The sequence below is a fragment of the Engystomops pustulosus genome, chromosome 11 (genome assembly GCF_040894005.1).
Source record: "Engystomops pustulosus chromosome 11, aEngPut4.maternal, whole genome shotgun sequence".
Lineage (NCBI taxonomy): Eukaryota > Metazoa > Chordata > Amphibia > Anura > Leptodactylidae > Engystomops > Engystomops pustulosus.
The window spans coordinates 8,594,804-8,616,039 of NC_092421.1; the positions used below are offsets into that span (position 1 = coordinate 8,594,804).

General features: G+C 46.5%; 2 protein-coding genes across 5 annotated transcripts in view; both read left to right on the plus strand.

Annotated features, from left to right (window-relative positions):
- The window catches only part of LOC140106026 (uncharacterized), a 582,332-nt gene that overhangs the window by 479,708 nt on the left and 81,388 nt on the right, over positions 1–21,236 (plus strand). The window lies entirely within an intron of this gene.
- The window catches only part of LOC140106415 (uncharacterized), a 33,711-nt gene that overhangs the window by 6,991 nt on the left and 5,484 nt on the right, over positions 1–21,236 (plus strand). The window contains exons 7-12 of the mRNA XM_072130854.1: positions 1,403–2,240; positions 2,540–2,621; positions 15,436–15,513; positions 15,652–15,813; positions 18,332–18,455; positions 20,212–20,309. Coding sequence (XP_071986955.1) covers positions 1,403–2,240; positions 2,540–2,621; positions 15,436–15,513; positions 15,652–15,813; positions 18,332–18,455; positions 20,212–20,309 — 1,382 coding nt within the window. The remainder of the gene's footprint in view (positions 1–1,402; positions 2,241–2,539; positions 2,622–15,435; positions 15,514–15,651; positions 15,814–18,331; positions 18,456–20,211; positions 20,310–21,236) is intronic.

Consider the following 21,236-nt stretch of genomic DNA (forward strand, 5'->3'; position numbering starts at 1 on the left):
TGTCCTTTAACAATGTTCAATCATACTGGCCTCCTGCAGACACCAACACAGTAGAAAGAAGGAAAATTTGCATCATTGTAGCTTCTTTCCAGTTTCCCTCTGTACACAGAGAATCATGGGGCCGGCAGGAAGTCCTTCAGAGATAATTTGGCCCTGTCTACTCATTCTCCCTCTTCCTACAGTCCCAAGTAGTGAAGTAAGTATCACTTTAATATATCACTGAAAGCAGGATCTTTGCTTCCAAGTTGCTTGGAACTGCAGGATAATTATTTAATTCCTGTCTGGTGCGCTGGGGTGATGGCCCGGGTGCCCAGAGAAAGGGCTCGGAGTGCCGCCTCTGGCACCCGTGCCATAGGTTCGCCACCACTGCCCTAAATCCTTTCTTCATCCAATCCCTTCCCTTCCTTGGTTGAACTTGATGGATGTTTCTTTTTTTCAACCGTATAAACTATGAACCAGATGCTTCCACACAAAGCGGTGATTTTCAAACACAGAAACTGCCTGGATAAAAGTGAGCAGATCTGGGGTGTGACCTCAACCTGACTCATTCAGGTGTATCCGAAATTCACCCCACCATGGTGTAACGCATGCCCATCTTAAGGAAAAGTGACCCTGCGCAACCTATGGAGCTAACCCCCATGTACGAGACGATCCCTATGGAGCTAACCCCCATGTACGAGACGATCCCTATGGAGCTAACCCCCATGTACGAGACGATCCCTATGGAGCTAACCCCCATGTACGAGACGATCCCTATGGAGCTAACCCCCATGTATGAGACGATCCCTATGGAGCTAACCCCCATGTATGAGACGATCCCTATTGAGCTAACCCCCATGTATGAGACGATCCCTATGGAGCTAACCCCCATGTATGAGACGATCCCTATGGAGCTAACCCCCATGTATGAGACGATCCCTATGGAGCTAACCCCCATGTATGAGACGATCCCTATGGAGCTAACCCCCATGTATGAGACGATCCCTATGGAGCTAACCCCCATGTATGAGACGATCCCTATGGAGCTAACCCCCATGTATGAGACGATCCCTATGGAGCTAACCCCCATGTATGAGACGATCCCTATGGAGCTAACCCCCATGTATGAGACGATCCCTATGGGGTTTCTCTCTACATAAGTAAATTCTACACCGGTTATGGCCTCGGGTCAGTACCTGCAGAACCAGGGTTAGTAGGTTTGAATGTTCTCTTGTGTATTGGGCTGAACCAATGTACTGCTATAGTCATTCTTATATTGTCTTCTGAAGGTAATGAGCAGTCAGTATCTCCTGGCCTTGCATACCACGTGACTGTCCGCTGATACTGAACCGCAACTTGTAAACATTGTCATTCTGTTCCAATAGAGCAAAAAAATTACCCAAACCCATATTATATTTTGCAGATGTCTATAACAAGAAATCTGCTTTATCTCCAAATGTTAAAGCAGAAGATACCGAGCAATTGTCACCTGGAGAAACCTTCGTTCCCACTATAGATGTAATCCGTGGTCAGCCGCCGGCCGGTGCCACGTGGGCAGCACTTTCCTCGGATAAGCCCAATCGCACGGGGGAGAAACGCTTTTCGTGTTCAGAATGTGGCAAATGTTTCATTTATGAATCGCTGCTTTCCAGGCACACACTGAGCCACACGGGCGAGAAGCCCTATCCGTGTTCTGAATGTGGGAAAGGTTTCGGCAAGAAGTCAGGTCTTGTTGAGCATCAGAGAATTCACACAGGAGAGAGGCCCTTTCCTTGTTCTGAATGTGAGAAATGTTTTATTACAAGAGCCAAACTCCAGCACCATCAGAGAACTCACACAGGAGAGAAACCCTTTATGTGCTCCGAATGTGACAAAGGCTTTAACCAGAAGTCTTCTCTCATTGAGCACCAGCGAAGTCACACAGGGGAGAGGCCATTTCTATGTCTAGAATGTGGCAAGCGCTTCAAGCACAGGACGTACTTCATTACCCATCAGAGAATTCACACGGGTGTGAAACCCTATCCATGCCTCGAATGTGGGAAGAGTTTTGTTAAGAAATCGTACCTTGTTAAACATCAGAGATTCCACTCCGGGGAGAAGCCGTATCCGTGTTCAGAATGTGGGAAACATTTCACTCAGAAATCTGATCTTGTGGAACATCAGAGAATTCACACAGGAGAGAGGCCGTATCCTTGTGTAGTATGTGGCAAATGTTTTCGGAACAAGACAGGACTTTTGCGACATCAGGTTCTTCACTCACGGTGAATGGCTACTTAAAGTGTAACCGTCGTTTTACTTATTTTTCTTATATGTCTTAGGGAGGTCCCCAACCTTCTTATATCCAGGGACCGACTGCACCCAAAAATTTTTTCCTAAGGACCAGGTCGGGGAACCCCCTTAACCCATGGTCCCTGGTAAAAAAAAAATACCCCATATCTAAAACCATCCATAGCCCCTAAACTAAAATGCCCCCTTTTCTGTAGGCCCTCCTTTTCCCTTGCTGTAGGCCCTCCTTTTCCCTTGCTGTAGGCCCTCCTTTGTAGTGCTCTCTTTTATGTAGCCCCCGTGTCATAGATGTTCTGCTGTCCAAGCTGTGGCGAGAAGAAGAAGCTGGAGCCACGGGGAGAGGAAGAGTGCTGCAGGTAAGTATACAGCTTTATATCGTAAGTTATTTTGGCTGCAGCCTGCTGGTTTCAAACATTTTTCTAATATAGTTTATTATGGGATTTTGTGAGCTTTTATTAAAAATCTACATTGAAAGCTTCACCTGTCCTGCTATGCACTAGCCGTCTTCATCCTGTGCTATAGTGAATGAAGACAATGGGGCACATTTACTAAAAGCAGTGCAAACTGCAATATACACAGTTTGCCTGTGTAGTGTGCAGGGGGCGCCAGATTCAGGATTTGGATCTCAGACACTTCTTAAATACCCGTGCCAGCAGTTTGCACTGAAAAGAACAGGCAAAGTTCGACAGAAAACTGTCAAACGGCCCTTAGTGCAGGGAAATATTTAGCTAGAATCATACATGTAGGCAGCAGCAGGGAGAGTGCAGACATTACACATCGGCCCACGTTTACTAAGCAAACAATTTATTCTTTATGTATTTAGACTGTCAGCTCTGACAGCCGACATCGTCTTTTCACACACTAGCGATCTGCCGGAAGAGACGGGACAGTCAGTCATCAGTGGTCACCGTGTGTCACAGTCAGAGGGAAGCTAAAGATTTACTATAAAATGTCATTGTAAATCTGAAATTTTCCTGTGACACACAGTGACTTCTGATGACCCTATCCGATTCCTCTCTTCCGGCAGATCGCTAGTGTGTGAAGGGACGATGTCGGCCATCAGAGATGACAGGCTAAATACATAAAGAATGAATAGTTTACTTACTGGGAAAGATTTAGCTATAAACATACATGTAGGCAGCAGCAGGGAGAGTGCAGACATCACACATTCAGTATAGCAAAGGATGAAGACTTTTACAGAGGCCAGGAGAAGCTTTCAAGGTAGATTTTAAATAAAAACTCACAGATTCCCCTTATAAATTATATAAGATATTTAAAAGTAGATCCCTAAAATGTGTACAAGAAAAATAAGTGAAATGCTGCTTTAATATTGTTTTCTCACTCATAAGTAGAATGAACCTGGATCTCCCCCACACCCCAAAATATAATGAACGGTGTACAACAGTGACCGGGATCTAGAGAGAGAAGGAAAAGAAGAACTGGGGGAGCACTAAAGATAAACGGGGACACGGAGCTTACGCTGAAAGAGCTTTGTGATGCAACAGGAGTCTTTTCATACCCCAACATTGTGGGCATTTTTTTACCTTTAGATGAGATCTTGTGCCATCATTGTACATCAGTCTCTGCTTTTTCTCCACTGATATTGTATCCTCTAATGTTCAATCAATTTTATTAAAATTGAAGTTTCAAGCGGTAAACCTAACAATACAGATAACACCAAAGGGCATAGCCACACTATATTATCTCTACATGATGTCATGCTAGCCACAAATCTTACCATCTTCTAACCTGGGGTTGTCCCGATGCTCGGGGGGTTGGCATGATGGGTGGATCTCGTACCAAGGGGCCCAAAGAGTGCCAAGAAAATATTCCCCACACCATGACACCACCACCACCAGCCCGAACCGCTGATACAAGGCAGGATGGATCCATGACACCACCACCACCAGCCTGAGCCGCTGATACAAGGCAGGATGGATCCATGACACCACCACCACCAGCCTGACCCGCTGATACAAGGCAGGATGGATCCATGACACCACCACCACCAGCCTGAGCCGCTGATACAAGGCAGGATGGATCCAGGCTTTCATGTTGTTGACACCAAATTCTGACCCTACCATCCGAATGTCGCAGCAGAAATCGAGACTCATCAGACCAGGCGACGTTTATCCAATCTTCTACGGTCCAATTTCCATGAGCTTGTGCAAATTGTAGCCTCAGTTTCCTGTTCTTAGCTGAAAGGAGTGGCACCCGGTGTGGTCTTCTGCTGCTGTAGCCCATCTGCCTCAAAGTTGGACGTACTGTGCGTTCAGAGATGCTCTTCTGCCTACCTTGGTTGTAACGGGTGGCGATTTGAGTCACTGTTGCCTTTCTATCAGCTCGAACCAGTCTGCCCATTCTCCTCTGACCTCTGGCATCAACAAGGCATTTCCGCCCACAGAACTGCCGCTCACTGGATGTTTTTTCTTTTTCGGACCATTCTCTGTAAACCCTAGAGATGGTTATGCGTGAAAATCCCAGTAGATCAGCAGTTTCTGAAATACTCAGACCAGCCCTTCTGGCACCAACAACCATGCCACGTTCACAGGCCACAAATCACCTTTCTTCCCCATACTGATGCTCGGGAGAATTGCAGGAGATTGTCTTGACCATGTCAAAAGTAGAGCATGTCGAGATTTAAACGTGCGTGAAAAAAAATGCTCAGCCCGAGCCGGTGAACTCCAGTGCGTTCCGATGCTTTTCAGCGCAGCAGCACCACCTGGTGGACGGCGGAGGAACTACCTTAATGAATCCCAGCCGGACCCGAATCCAGCGCAGAGAACGCGCCGCTGGATCGCGAATGGACCGGGTAAATAAATCTGCCCCAGTGTGACAGTATCAGAAGAACACTCAGATGTTACATGAGCCGGCAGGATGATAAAAAGTCGGCCTCAAGGATTACCCCTCAATAGACTTATTACGGTTTTTTTTTTTTATTATTGTTTCATGTTTAACAGTTTTCTTATATTTTATTGTTCCATTTAAAAGAGAAAGGATGTATCAGTATGTTATATGCCATCCTGGCCTCTAGGGGCCTCACAACTTCTGTGTGAAAGAAGTAAAATTAGTTTTTTTTGGTGATCACATGATTATACTGACGTCATCAAAGGTCTTTTATCCTCTCAAAAAGTGAGCAAAAGCATGACTCCTCCCACACACGTGATTGATCACATGATCATGACATCATTCAAGGTCCTTTACAGCACTAGAGAATCTGTGAGTGGGGATCACTGTGATTTGTATCATTGTTACATTGTATAAGTGTATATATAGTAACTGTCAGCATGTGGCATTATTAACCCTGTGTGTATGTTGTGTGTTCTTTTGTTTTTTTTACTTTTCTTTATCTCTGGAATATTTGACGCTTTGTTTAGTAACGTTTTTTTTTTTTTTGTTAACCCTTTTTTAGGCATCTGTGTAAGGGTGCGGTCACACGTCGCGTTTAAAAACGCATTGCAATAGCTGGAGAGTGATTTGCCTAATTAAACACCTCTTAACACTTGTGTTTACAAAACGCATGCGTTAACCGCGATGTTAACGCGTGCGTTTTGTAAACACAGGTGTTAGCAGCTGTTTAATTAGGCAAATCACTCTCCAGCTATTGCAATGCGTTTTTAAACGCAATGTGTGACCGCACCCTCAGAGAAAGCAGAAATTCCTATGTTAAAACATTTTTAAAAAATTACTTTTGTGTGATAAAACTTTAGTTTTGCCTGGCGGGTTCTCTTTAAACTAAATATATTTTCATAAACTGCCATTAGAGAGCATTGCCTCTATCCCTTCATTGTCCCTCTACATGCCTGTAAACCTAAGCAATGAGGTCCTAAAGCTGTATGCAAATGACCTGTGAGATGTCCAATGAGTCATTAGCATATTCAAGCTGTCCAGCTTATTCATGAGTGGGAGGCACAGCCACACCCCCAGTGCTTAACTGACAGCCTGTATAATAGTGTAATGGCTCCTCCATGTGCTTGCTGGTGGCCACACCCCCTGCAGCCTGTGTGTGTATGAGATACTCCTATACACATGACTGACAGCCTGTATAATGGTGTGAGGTATAAAGGTGTAATGGCTCCTCCATGTGCTTCCTGGTGCTGGTGCCCCCTGCAGCCTGTCTGTGTATAGGAGAGATACAACAGCTCCAGGCAGCCATGTTATAGCAGAACATGTCAGGTACTTGTGTAGCTGATGTCTGTGTCTCTCACATGTGTATGGGAGGATGCAGCATGTCCGCAGATAAAGCACAGACACCAGCGATGCTTTATTATACATTACACACAGACATGAGCAGGGGGAGGAGAGGGGAGGGGTAACAGGGGTGACATCACTACCTCTGACCATGTGAACAGCCTCATTTACATGATAAAGAAAAGTTGATTTTATAATGATTAATGTATGAATTGACTAGATAAAGGCTGGGATCTGCTCCAACAGGCAGTGGTGACAGAGATGGTGACAGAGACCTGATGACTGGTGTCCTTTAACCTCTTAACTAGAGATGAGCGGACCTGACGTTTGCGTTCAGCCTCTCAACCCCGGACAGCCAATCTGATAAACCATATCAAATATTTGCTGAAAGTGGACAACCCCTTTAAATTGGCTTCAGTTAATGTTATCCAATTTTCCAATATACTTTCTGTATCAGTTCCTCATAGTTTTCTAGATCTCTGCTTGCTGTCATGCTCCAAGCGGACAAAAATCTGACCATGTGATGTGATGGAAGCGCAGGTGTAGGAGCCGTTATCATCACAGAGAGTAATAGGAGATGTGCACCTCCATCACATCACATGGACAGATTACAGAAGTATTTGTAGAAGGACAGCAAGCAGAGATCTAGCAAACCATGAGGAATCGATACAGAAAGGATATTGGAACATCAGTAGTTTTTCTTTACACAAAATATTTGCTGAAAGTGGACAACCTTTTCAATCACCCCGAAAGCTCAACGTGTTGCGCCTGATAATGATAATACTTTAGAATCCGGATGTGGACGTTTGAAAAAGTTGCAAAATTATCTGCAATCCCAGTAAGATATTAGCTTCTGTTTGTGCCCAAGCAGACGTAGGCAAATGTTTGGAATGGGTTATTTATGTTGGGGTAGGATTCATTGGCTGCATGTTTCTAATCAATAAGCATGCAAAGCATGACTCAGCAAATCTTGCATCAGCAATTTGTCCAATGATGTTGCCCAGGGCAAAAATCAGCACTGCACAGGTTTATTTGGCTTCACAAAACTACCGTATTTTCCGGGCCATTAGGCGCACCGGAATATAAGGCGCATTAGTCCGATGCGCCTTATTTATGTAATAATTCCATATATAAGGCGCATCGGACTATAAGGCGCGGGGTCCGGGTGTGTGGCGGAGGTCCGGGGGCGGAGCGGAGACCCGACGCGACGGAACGCGACGCGGAGAAGAGACACGGCGACGCGGGGAAGGTGAGTGGGGAAGGTGAGGGGGAGGTGGAGGAGGGCAGCGGACCATACTTACATAAGTCCCCGCTACCGGAGACAGCAGATCTCCAGCAGGAACTGCAGACCACGCGGCAGAAGTTGTTCGTGCCGCGTGGTCTGCAGTTCCCGCTGGAGATCTGCTGTCTCCGGTAGCGGGGACCTATGTAATTAGAGTCCGCTGCCCAGCGCCATACATAGGGCGCACCGGACTATAAGGCGCACTTTGGATTTCCAATGAAATCCAAGGCTTTTAAGTGCGCCTTATAGCCCGGAAAATACGGTATATAGAAAAATAGGAAAAAGAAATAGACAGGGAAGAGCATAGAAAGCATAACAAATCAGGTTCTCAGAGAATGGAGAGTTTCCTTGTTGTCGCACATTGACCTCATGTTGACATTCCTTAGCTTCAAAACTTTTCTGTCTCGGCGCCATCTTGAGTTCATTTTTTCTATTACAGTATATTTTTGGAAAATAAGACAAGTAGAAATGACAGGATTTTATCTATAAGCTAGGTTTACCTTAACACTTTAAGGAAGTCTACCATCTTATTTTTATAAACATTCACGACCTTGGGAAAGCTGGATTACATGATTGCACAAGTTCCAAGTTATTCTACACAGAGCTTAGTCCACACAGGACTAATCAACCTGAGCTGGGGCACTCATACACAGCAGCTGGGGGATGGTGCAGCAATTGATTATTCTGCCTTCAGGGATTACATCATCCTTTGGTTCAGTGTATAACTAATGTGCTAGGACAGTGGTGGCGAACCTATGGCACGGGTGCCAGAGGTGGCACTCAGAGCCATTTCTGTGGGCACTCAGACCATCGCCCCAGGACAGAGTTCAGCAAATAGGACCAAATCTTCCTGCAGTCCCAGGCAACTTTAGTGACACTTCTTTGGAACTGCGGGAAAAGTGAGAATGTGTTGACAGAACTGCAATGTCTTTGGAGGTCATCCAACTGGACCCATCATTCTTTATCTACAGAGAGACCCTGGAGGGAAGCTACAGGGTCTCTTCCAGCTGTATTGGTGGCCTCAGGGGGCCAATACAATTAAAATATGTGGAAGAGCAGGTAGCAATGTCATGCCATGTTGGCACTTCACAGTAAATAAGTGGATTTTGGTTGTACTTTAGGCACTTGGTCCCCAAAAGGTTCGCCATCACTGTGTTAGGAGAAGCACTGGAGCAGCCACAGCCTCGTTATCATATTTATAATAGTTTTTTCAGCAAAACCACTCAGCTCAGGGATTAACCAAGATTTGATCCTGCATCAGTGTAGCTACAGCATTCTCAAGGTATGTTTGATTCATAATGCATCAAATCACATGGTAGGTTTCCTTTAACCTACAGACAAAATGATGCCATACACTAAATATACAAACGTCAAAATCTTAAATAATTAACAAAAAATATATGTCAAAGGTAACGTCCATAAAATATGGGTTTTTTTCCATATAAATCTTGCCTTTGATTTGGGAATTCAGGTCTCACGTAATCATCAAGGCTTCAAAGCTTTGAACTTAGACCCGCAAAGACTGAGAAACAGCTGAGTTCATGGCAGTCTTTGCCTTTGTCTCTCTATGGGAGGATTAATATATTTAAAATGACTTATCTCCCCAACTGTCTGTACCTATTTCATGTATGCCCAATTATTCTCCCAAAAAGTATGATCCAGTTGTTGGACAGCACTCTATGGCACTTATATGGGCAGGGCGGGATGCCTCGATTTAGTCTTGCCTTGCTCCAGGCTCCATTGGCACGGGGGGGTATGGCCGCTCGTAATTTATACTTCTTAGCATCTCAGCTAGTGTATGCTCACTGGAGTAATGCAGCTATGGCTCTGGCAGGTGGTCTCATGGGTTCCTATGAAATAGAAATGTCCCTGTACGGTGGCCAGGGTGTGGAAACTTGCACACGTGGCTCAGGGTCATACTCTCTTCGAGCCCATCTTTGGGCTAATCCCAACTTTACACACCTGCAATCTCTTCCTTGTGCTGGTATTTGGGCAAGAGCCTGGGTTAGGTTCTTGGGTCACTTACACGCAGCTGACTCTGGTTTGTTGTCCCTGTCTGATGTTGGTGAGCGGTTTGGGGTCCGGAGGAGTGTGCGTCATGCTGTACAAGTGCAATGTAACTCCCTGACTCTCCAAGCTTCAGGGGCTCCTCTGGGCTCTGGCCCTTCCCAAGCCCTGAAGAGCCCCTGAAGCTTGGAGAGTCAGGGAGTTACATTGCACTTGTACAGCATGACGTACACTCCTCCGGACCCCAAACCGCAACATCAGACAGGGACAACATACTTTCGCCGGACTATACATTGCTCCAGTCTACGTCCTCCAGTCCTGCAGCAAGTGGTGTATGGAGGACTGGAAAGAAGTGGGGACGTACTTTGTGTGACTCAGTGGTTAGTGCCAGAGACTTCCTAATTCAATTGCAGTTTTGCATGGTATATATTTTGCATCTCTATCGGATTTATGTTTCCGTTGTGGGAACATTTCTCCATTGTGTTTCGGATTGTCCAAGGGTGTCTGGTTTTTGGTCTGGGGTTCTCTTAGCTCTTTGCTGTGACTGGCTCTCAGGTATGTTTGTTGGGTGTCATTGGGGACCACTATGACAAAATATTTTTTAGATTTTTACTCTTCTGAAAAACCAACGCTGAACCTAGACAATAGCCACGTCCATCCTTTTCCAAATCCTTTTATGAAAGTCGGAAATGTGTGGGAAAATTTGGTCAAGGCGGTTGGGGATCTCTGTACAATTAATCACTGCTTGTTCGTTTGTAAAGTTCTTTATTTTCTAAATGCATAAATAAAACCTTTAAAAAAAATCTTGCCTTTGGAACTTTGACATCTATTTTTAGTTGATAAATTAACAAATATTTGAGGTTTGTATTTTCAGTGCATGGCATAATTTTTCTGTAGTTTCATACATGTGTTGTCCATAGCCTCTTTCCTTCTAACATACTAATGAGTGTTACCAGAGCCCCTCCATGCTACAGCTTCACAGGCTGTTACACTGTGCATGAGCAATTCCCCCTCCTGCTTTGTGATGAAACTTCCTCCTCTGCTGCTGTGACATTAGGCAGGAGGAGGGAGTAGTGCTTAGAGAGAAGGGACTGTGTAAAAGTCTGTGAAGCTGCAGCATTGAGTAACATAATAATAAAAATAATAGTAAAAGTTTATTTTAGATTGAAGGAAGCCAGGAATAACACAAATAACCAGAAATAATGATGGGTTTTAATGGGAGATTTCCTTTAAAGGGAACCTGTCACCGGATGCAGTAATAAGCCTACTTCAGCCAGGTAGTCTTACAAACTTAATTTTCTGGGAATAGAAGCTATGCATTTTTTTTTTAGTTAAGTACAGTGTGAGCACAAGTTAATATAGTGCTATTTTAACTTGTTATTAGGTTTATTAGTGAAAATTTGGTGACATGTTTCCTTTAAGCATTTGATTTGTAGGGAAAAAGTTGTAAAAGTTGCAAGTTCCCAACTTCAGATAAATGACCTCCACAATTATCCTTATCCCACCCTGGAAAACATATTTGCATATTACTTCCCTGCAATCTGCAGTGCATCACCTTTAAAACTCCAGTTGACTGTAAAGGTCTAATCTCTGTAAGGGCAGAATTGCAAACAAATATTTAGTCCCTAAAACATACATGGTGGCCCCATTTCACGGACCAAACACTTACTCGGACACATTTACTTAGTGTCTGCGGACCGCATTTTCGTTGGGTTTCCCGACTTTTTCCGTTTTGCGCCGCATTTAACTGGGGGTTTTGGCGCATGCAATCGGATTTTAACACATTCGCGCCGCCTTTCATGCGACACAAATCAGGGGGCGTGGCCATCGGACAACTCGACTGATTTGGACTGAGCACGGGATTTAACATTCAAAATTGTGTCGCAAGACAATGCACTTACATGCACCAGGAAGAAGAAGGTGAACTCCGGGGACCTGAGCGGGGAAGCGACACATGCAGGATATCGGGCGCAGGATCTTAGTGACTCCCCGCACAGCGCATTATACACGGACAATGCACTTACATGTACCAGGAAGAAGAAGGTGAACTCCGGGGACCTGAGCGGGGAAGCGACACATGCAGGATATCGGGCGCACGATCTTAGTGACTCCCCGCACAGCGCATTATACACGGACAATGCACTTACATGCCCCAGGAAGAAGAAGGTGAACTCCAGGGACCTGAGCGGGGAAGCGGCACATGCAGGATATCGGGCGCACGATCTTAGTGACTCCCCGCACAGCGCATTATACACAGACAATGCACTTACATGCACTAGGAAGAAGAAGGTGAACTCCGGGGACCTGAGCAGGGAAGTGACACATGCAGGATATCGGAAGCACAATCTTAGTGACTCCCCGCACAGCGCATTATACACGGACAATGCACTTACATGCACCAGGAAGAAGAAGGTGAACTCTAGGGACCTGAGCGGGGAAGCGACACATGCAGGATATCGGGCGCAGGATCTTAGTGACTCCCCGCACATCGCATTATACACGGACAATGCACTTACATGCACCAGGAAGAAGAAGGTGAACTCCGGGGACCTGAGCGGGGAGGCGACACATGCAGGATATCGGGCGCACGATCTTAGTGACTCCCCGCACAGAGCATTATACACGGACAATGCACTTACATGCACCAGGAAGAAGAAGGTGAACTCCAGGGACCTGAGCGGGGAAGCGACACATGCAGGATATCAGGTGTACAATCTTAGTGACTCCCCGCACAGCGCATTATACATGGACAATGCACTTACATGCACCCAGAAGAAGAAGGTGAACTCCGGGGACCTGAGCGGGGAAGCGACACATGCAGGATATCGGGCGCACGATCTTAGCGACTCCCTGCACAGCGCATTATACACGGACAATGCACTTACATGCACCAGGAAGAAGAAGGTGAACTCCTGGGACCTGAGCGAGAAGTGACACATGCAGGATATCGGGTGCAGGATCTTAGTGACTCCCCGCACAGTGCATTATACACGGACAATGCACTTACATGCACCAGGAAGAAGAAGGTGAACTCCGGGGACCTGAGCGGGGAAGCGACACATGCACGAAATTGGGTGCACGATCTCAGTGAATTGCGTCAGCTCCGAATCCTCGGCGGACAACGCACCTCGGGGATCACGACGGGACGGGTAAGTAAATGTGCCCCTGTGTTTCTTTGTGATAAAGAAGGGACTGCTTAAATTATTTATGACTCTGTTGCTTCCCATGGACCAGGATGCAGTTCTTGAAATGTGACCACCACCCATTATTTGTTTTACAGACCCCCCCATGTTCATGCACCACTAGGATTGAGTCTATTGCCTGTAATCGGAGTTACAATGCTGTAAGGACTGAATATTTCTTCATAGGATAACATTATGAAGTGTCCGATGTGTCCGTCTATTCTATTCCTGATCTAAGGATTTAGGCCAGAGGTGAACTTTTATTGGACCTAGGGCTGCATTTTTATATTGATCAAGTTTAAAAGGGGTTTTCCCGCGACAACAAGTTGAGCCCTACCCATTGAAAGGGGCCTAACTTTCTGATCAGTGGGGGTCTCAGTGCTGTGACCCCCACAGATCACGAAAACGGATTGTCCATCGGACCCCTCGTCGCTCCGTCAGACTATTGGAGCAGACGGACGTGAATGACCGTTCTGCTCCATTAATCTCTATGAAGCTGAAGGAAATTATTGAGCCGGTGCTCATAGAGATTATTGGAGCAGAACGGTCAGGTGGGCCGTCTGCTCCATTACTCTGATGGAGTGTTTTCGAGATCTGTGGGGGTCTCAGCACTGAGACCCCCTGCTGATCAGCAAGTTAGGCCCTATCCCATGTGGGGGCTGTGGGGGACATTATATACTGGGGGTTGTGAGGGACATTATATAATGGGGACTGTTGGGGGACATTATATACTGGGGGCTTTGAGGGACTTTATATACTGGGGGCTGTGGGGGACTTTATATACTGGGGGCTGTTGGGGGACATTAGATACTGGGGGCTGTGGGGGACATTATATACTGGGGGCTTTGAGGGACATTATATAATGGGGACTGTTGGGGGACTTTATATACTGGGGGCTGTTGGGGGACATTAGATACTGGGGGCTGTGGGGGACATTATATACTGGGGCTGTGGGGGACTTTATATACTGGGGGCTGTTGGGGGACATTAGATACTGGGGGCTGTGGGGGACATTATATACTGGGGGCTTTGAGGGACATTATATAATGGGGACTGTTGGGGGACTTTATATACTGGGGGCTGTTGGGGGACATTAGATACTGGGGGCTGTGGGGGACATTAGATACTGGGGGCTGTGGGGGACATTAGATACTGGGGGCTGTTGGGGGACATTATATGCTGGGGGCTGTTGGGGGACATTAGATACTGGGGGCTGTGGGGGACATTATATAGTGGGGGTTGTGGGGGACATTAGATACTGGGGGCTGTTGGGGGACATTAGATACTGGGGGCTGTGGGGGACTTTATATACTGGGGGCTGTGGGGGACATTATATAGTGGGGGTTGTGGGGGACATTAGATACTGGGGGCTGTTGGGGGACATTAGATACTGGGGACTGTCGGGGGACATTATATACTGGGGGCTGTTGGGGACATTATATAGTAGGGGTTGTGGGGGACATTATATACTGGGGGCTGTGGGGGACATTAGATACTGGGGGCTGTGGGGGACATTAGATACTGGGGGCTGTGGGGGACTTTATATACTGGGGGCTGTGGGGGACTTTATATACTGGGGGCTGTGGGGGACTTTATATAATGGGGGCTGTTGGTGGACATTAGATACTGGGGGATGTGGGGGACATTAGATACTGGGGACTGTTGGGGGACATTATATACTGGGTGCTGTGGGGGACATTAGATACTGGGGGCTGTTGGGGGACATTAGATACTGGGGGCTGTGGGGGACATTAGATACTGGGGGCTGTGGGGGACATTATACACTGGGGGCTGTGGGGGACATTATACACTGGGGGCTGTGGGGGACATTATATACTGGGGGCTGTGGGGGACATTATATACTGGGGGCTGTGGGGGACATTATATGCTGGGGGCTGTGGGGGACATTATATGCTGGGGGCTGTGGGGGACATTATATGCTGGGGGCTGTGGGGGACATTATATGCTGGGGGCTGTGGGGGATATTAGATACTGGGGGCTGTTGGGGGACATTAGATACTGGGGGTTGTGGGGGACATTAGATACTGGGGGCTGTGGGGGATATTAGATACTGGGGGCTGTGGGGGACATTATATACTGGGGGCTGTTGGGGGACATTAGATACTGGGGGTTGTGGGGGATATTAGATACTGGGGGCTGTGGGGGATATTAGATACTGGGGGCTGTGGGGGACATTATATACTGGGGGCTGTGGGGGACATTATATGCTGGGGGCTGTTGGGGGACATTAGATACTGGGGGCTGTGGGGGACATTATATGCTGGGGGCTGTGGGGGACATTATATGCTGGGGGCTGTGGGGGACATTATATGCTGGGGGCTGTGGGGGACATTAGATACTGGGGCTGTAGGGGATTGTTAGGTGGCTCATTTCACTGCACATGATTAGAAAGAGGCCGTAATTGTAGGGTGTAGTGTAAACTTTTACAACTTTTACTAAACTATTTATTGACCTTTTAGGTTTTTTTCTCTGACTGACATATAAAAGATGCCAAAGGAGAGAAAACGGACGGCTCACAAGATACTGAACTACACCTTAGAGATCATCTACCTGCTAACTGGAGAGGTGAGTAGAGATGAGCTTAAGTTCGGGTTCCACCACCTAAACCGAACATATTTCTGGCTCATCTAGAGGGGAGCAGTTCTGGATATCGTGTCACATTATGATGTATAACATGACATCAATGTCTCTCTCCATGCACAGGACTACATAGTAGTGAAGAGGATCCCTGAGGAGGGGGCAGGGTGGAGCAGGATCCGGGATCTTATTAGGACGTCTCCTCCGCACTCCCTGATACACGAGGGGAACCGCCATCAGGAGATCCTGGAGGTCACCAACAAGATCACCGAGCTGCTGACTGGAGAGGTGAGGGGTGCCGGGAGGGAGATCATTATTGCTGCTTTGTATGTGAAGCCAATGAATTATATGAAGCTTGTTGGGTTTTTTTTTTTGGGGGGGGGGGGGTATTTAACATTTCCACAGGATAAGGGCAGTACCACACTGGTGTTTTCAGTGTGAAGGCCATGCAGAGCTCACACCATAGTGCAGCATAGTCAGGCACCAGGGGTAGTGGACCCACTGGACCACCGCAGATGATGACGTTAGCTAGGAGTGGAGTCTTAGTGGCACCTGGTTTTCACCAGAGCCCATCACAAAGCAGGTTGGACTTGTTGCAGCGTGGCACCATGAGGCCGCTCCACAGTTGCAACTTGGTCCCCTTTGGTGCTCAAGACAAGGAACAAAGTCGTGAGGCAGAATCGTGGTCGAGGACAGGCAGAAGCTCAGGACAGACAGCACAGGATCAGAGTCGGGGACGTAGAGGAAGGACAGGACAGGAAGCACAGGATCAGAGTCAGGGACGTAGAGGAAGGACAGGACAGGCAGCACAGGATCAGAGTTGGGGACGTAGAGGAAGGTCAGGACAGGCAGCACAGGATCAGAGTCGGGGACGTAGAGGAAGGTCAGGACAGGCAGCACAGGATCACAGTCGGGGACATAGCGGAAGCTCAGGACAGGCAGCACAGGATCAGAGTCAGGGACGTAGCGGAAGGTCAGGACAGGCAGCACAGGATCAGAGTCGGGGACGTAGCGGAAGGTCAGGACAGGCAGCACAGGATCAGAGTTGGGGAACGTAGAGGAAGGTCAGGACAGGCAGCACAGGATCAGAGTCAGGGACGTAGCGGAAGGTCAGGACAGGCAGCACAGGATCAGAGTCGGGGACGTAGAGGAAGGTCAGGACAGGCAGCACAGGGTCAGAGACGGGGACGTAGAGGAAGGTCAGGACAGGCAGCACAGGATCAGAGTCGGGGACGTAGAGGAAGGTCAGGACAGGCAGCACAGGATCACAGTCAGGGACGTAGCGGAAGGTCAGGACAGGCAGCACGGGATCGAAGTCAGGAACAGAATTGAGGTCACAACAGGAAATCTTGCAAAGGGCATGGAACAAAGCTTTCTCTCGGGCATAGAGCACAAAGATCAGTAGTCACAGGAAGAGGCTGACCATTTATAGGTTGTCAGGTGGCCAGCGCCAATTAGCGGTGCGCTTTCCCTTTAAATTTTAGACAGCGAGGAGATCGTCACTGGAGCGCGGCTAGGTAAGTGAGGCTGCTGCTGGCTGGAGGGGGAACATGGGTCGCAGGAGCCCCCGTGACACTTACATCATAGCGATATATGATGCAAAAAGATGCTTGGTCCCCAGTAAACTGCAGCTTAAAATCATGTTTATCACTGCTGTTTAGTGAAGAAGCAGGGACTCCTTGCATCAAATATTTCTATGATGTAAGGATTTTTATCCCCAGCAGGGTTGTCGGACTCTGCATGGTCTATGGTTTCCCTGATACTGCTGGATAGAATGAAGGTGCAATCTCTTTTTAAATCCATGGGAATACTAAAAATAGCCTAAACTGTGTACTTTACTAAATGATGCATTTTCCACAGCTTTGTGTTGGGAGCAGTGCACCTGTGCACAGTGGCGTAACTAGAAGCTGTTGGGCCCCAGTGCAAAGTCGGTGCCAGGCCCTCGACTATTATGTATGGTTTATAGTAGTAGTCTTCTCATAAGGGCCCCCTAAACCTCTGCACACCCTAAAGTTACGCCCCTGCCTGTGCAGCCACCCTTCTGTTCATAGTCATAAAACTCCAATGGGCCCTGGTGCAAACTATATTGGACCCTCATATACCAAAACCCTTGCAGATATCCTCTCCCCGCACATTATACTTGAAAATACATATATACACTACACACATACACACATATATATATATAATGCACACACACACATAGATATGTCCTTCGGTTATACATGCTATCTTATACATATTAGTTCTAGTGTTAGGGTAGGATTTAAGATATCCTCTTTATAGTGTGTCAATTGTTGTGTTCCAAAACAGTTAAATGCACGGTCATAAGGAAATGAGTCCGACAACTGCTGATGCAAGACTTGCCCTGGGCAAAAATCAGCACTGCGCAAGTTTATTTGGGTCCACAAGTCGAAAAGTAGGAAAATGTATAAAGCATAACAATATCAGACATCTTCTTGATTGGAGAGTTTCCCTGCTGCCGCACGTTGACGTCACGCCCGCATTCCTTCAGCCTCTAAATTTTAGGTGCGGCCTAAGATCTCGGCGCCATCTTGAGTTCATTGTTTCTATTACAGTACATTTTAGGAAAATAAGACAAGTAGAAATGACAGGATTTGATCTATCAGCTAGGTTTACCTTAAGAGTAGTAGTTGGATCATGCGGACAGTTTCCCTTTACATAATGATAACCAATAGAAAAAAACCAGCCATCACTGTGAATGGTGTTGTCCTATGTAAATTGCTTTGAAATGAAAGCAGTGAAATTTACACTGCAGTTTACACTGTGTCATTGTGGTTGTCAGGTTCCTATACGGTGTCAGGATGTCTCCATCTATTTCTCCCTGGAGGAGTGGGACTACATAGAAGAGCACAAGGATGTATATGAGGATATTGTAATAGAAAGTCATAACACTATAATATATACAGGTAAGAAGAGTCTTTATATGTCCTTTGTATGCAAACTTTTTTTTTTCTATAGGTCCTAGGTCAATATTTGTGAATATCCTGTGAATAGGACTACATACCTGCTCCTAAATGGTCAAAATCTCCATGTGCAACTTGCCCCATCAGAGACTGACAGTGGATGGCGGCAATTAGATGGTAGGACCAGGGATGCAGCAGCCATGAGGCGAGTTGAGCCTCTTGACTCAGGCAACACCATCTGCAGCATAATGGAGGGCAGCATCAGGGGGGCAGTCAGCTTAGACCTTGACACTTAAAAATTGTGTTTCTTGATACCAGATGTCAGTATGGTGGTGAAACACTGCATGGAGAACCCACATACTAAAAACAATAACCTGATATACTGGATAGAGTGTAAGGGGGCTCGCTGCAGACAGCTGAAACTTCAGGTTCACTCCTGGGTTGGACTTGGGGTTCTGGCTTGATAGTGGCCTTGTGGCCGGTGTCACGGTGGCTTAGTCCTAAACTAGGCCTCAACCGTCCTAGGCCTGCAAACGAGGGGGAGGCTGTAGCATGTCAGATGGTCCTCCTGGGGCATTCCTTGTCTATAACGGTGGTCAATCCCTTCTGCCATCAAGGGAGGCTCTAGATGTTGGCGGCAGGCCAGGGGTGCACACTGGAGGCACTGGAGTAATATGGGGAAAACGTATAGTTTAATGGAAAACAGTTTCAGATTACAGGCTGGCAACAGCTGCTTCTATGGCTGGCAGGTCTGTCTATCGGCTTGCTTCTACTGCAGTAATCCTTAATTGTAGGAACATTTTACAGCCCTGGACCTAATGGTTAACTAGGCTGGATTGTCTCCTTTGTGTGACGTTCACAAACAAGCTAGTTCTAAGAGCCGACTCTTGTTTGTCTACGACGGGAGCCGGCTCCCCTCAGTCAGCTGGTGGCTCTCTTAACTGCAGTGCTTTTTTTCTCTGTTCCCAAAAAAATGGATGTACAGATACATACAAGATAGGTTCCATAGGTTTGTTCTTAAGTTGAATTTGTATAAATCTATATCTCTATAGTTCCAGACAAAAACATTTTTTGCCCCAGTGAAAATTGGACTTCCATTTTTTTTTTTTTTTGCTGTAATGGGGCCAAGGATTATCCATAAAGCTTCATTACAGACACCTTACAGCTGATCATTGCAGTCTGGGACTATAGTAACATCCAGAGAGGTCACAGGGGGCAGAGGGGGCCGTCTGTAACTAGGGGTTGTCTCTAAGTCGGGTGTCCTTAAGTAGGGGACTGCCTGTATAACAGAACATAATGGATGACCATTGGATGAACAGGAATTTTAATTGCTACATTAAACCTCAATTTTTTTTAACTTTTTTTTTATGGAGGTAAGGAATGGGGTTGGTAGCGTGAACTGAGCCTGGAGAGTCCTGCACCTCCTATTAGGGTGATGTCACATGTGGCGTTTTGAACCTGTTTTTGGTCCGTTTTGTAAGCAGGTGGTTAAAAAACGCAGGCAGTTTTGACAGGTTTTACCAATTATCTTAATTAAAACCGGTCAAAAAAAGCATGTGGCATCGCCCTTAGTTGGTCTAGTTTGCTATGTACAAAATAGAATTTTCTGGTGCACCGGATATTTTCTGTCCGGCCACGCACCCAAGTTACAATATAAACCCCTTTTTTCCAAAAAGTTGGAAAACCCTCCATAAATGTGGTGACTCCAGTTTTCTGGTTTGGACGGATTGATACATTTCCCCCGATGTGTCTTTAACAGATGAATCCATTAAGGAGGAAACACCTGAGCCGAGTCCGAGTCCTTTGTGCGCCAACTATTGTCCAGAGGGAACTCCCAATTCCTCACAAGATCATCAGGTAGTAAGAATGACCTGGTATTACAATTTATCAGAAATGTATAAGATATCTGATACGGCTCCAGTCCTGCTTGATGAGCCGGCTGCTGGTCACTCCATGCAGACAGAGAATGATTGGAGAACCCCTAGGCTCCCATTCAGATGTAAGGGTGATGCCACACGACACGATTTTGGACCAATTTAAAGCATGCGTTTTCAGTCTGTTAGGACACGATTTTTTTTTTTTTTTTAATGTTAACCCTGCGTTTGGCTGCTTTGAACCTGTTTATCTCCATTTCTAGAAGTGTAGGCAGCTGTGAAACAGATAAAAACCAGCCAAACACATGGAAAACGTGCGCATGCGTTTTTAAAACGGACTAAAAACCCATGCTTTGAAACAATCCAAAAATGTGATGCCACACATGGAGTTTTGAACGCATTTTGGTCCCGTTTTTAAGCAGCCGGTCAAAAAAACGCATGCATTTTTTGACGGGCTTTACCAATTATCTTAGTTAAAACTGGCCAAAAACGCATGTGTTTTTGGACGGACTGCTTAAAAACGGACCAAAAATCGGTTCAAATCGCCTCTGTTTAGAAATTAAATCAAAGTGTACGTGGGCGCGCCACAGCCCGATTGCATATGTGTTTAGATGGAAAAGCATGGGATTGGTAACCAGCACCCGGTGTGGTGTATTTTAACAATACAAGACACCTGGTGCTGGTTACCAATCTCATTCTCAGCGCAATGTGTGACCGCACTTTAAGGCCGGCGGCACACGTGGCGTGTCGAACCCGTTTTTGGGCCATCTTTAAACAGTCCGTTAAAAAACGCATGCGTTTTTTACCTGTTTTAATTAAGATAATTGGTAAAACCGGTCAAAAACGCATGCAGTTTTTTAACGGTCTGCTTAAAAACGGCCAAAAAAACGGGTTCAAAACGCCACATGTC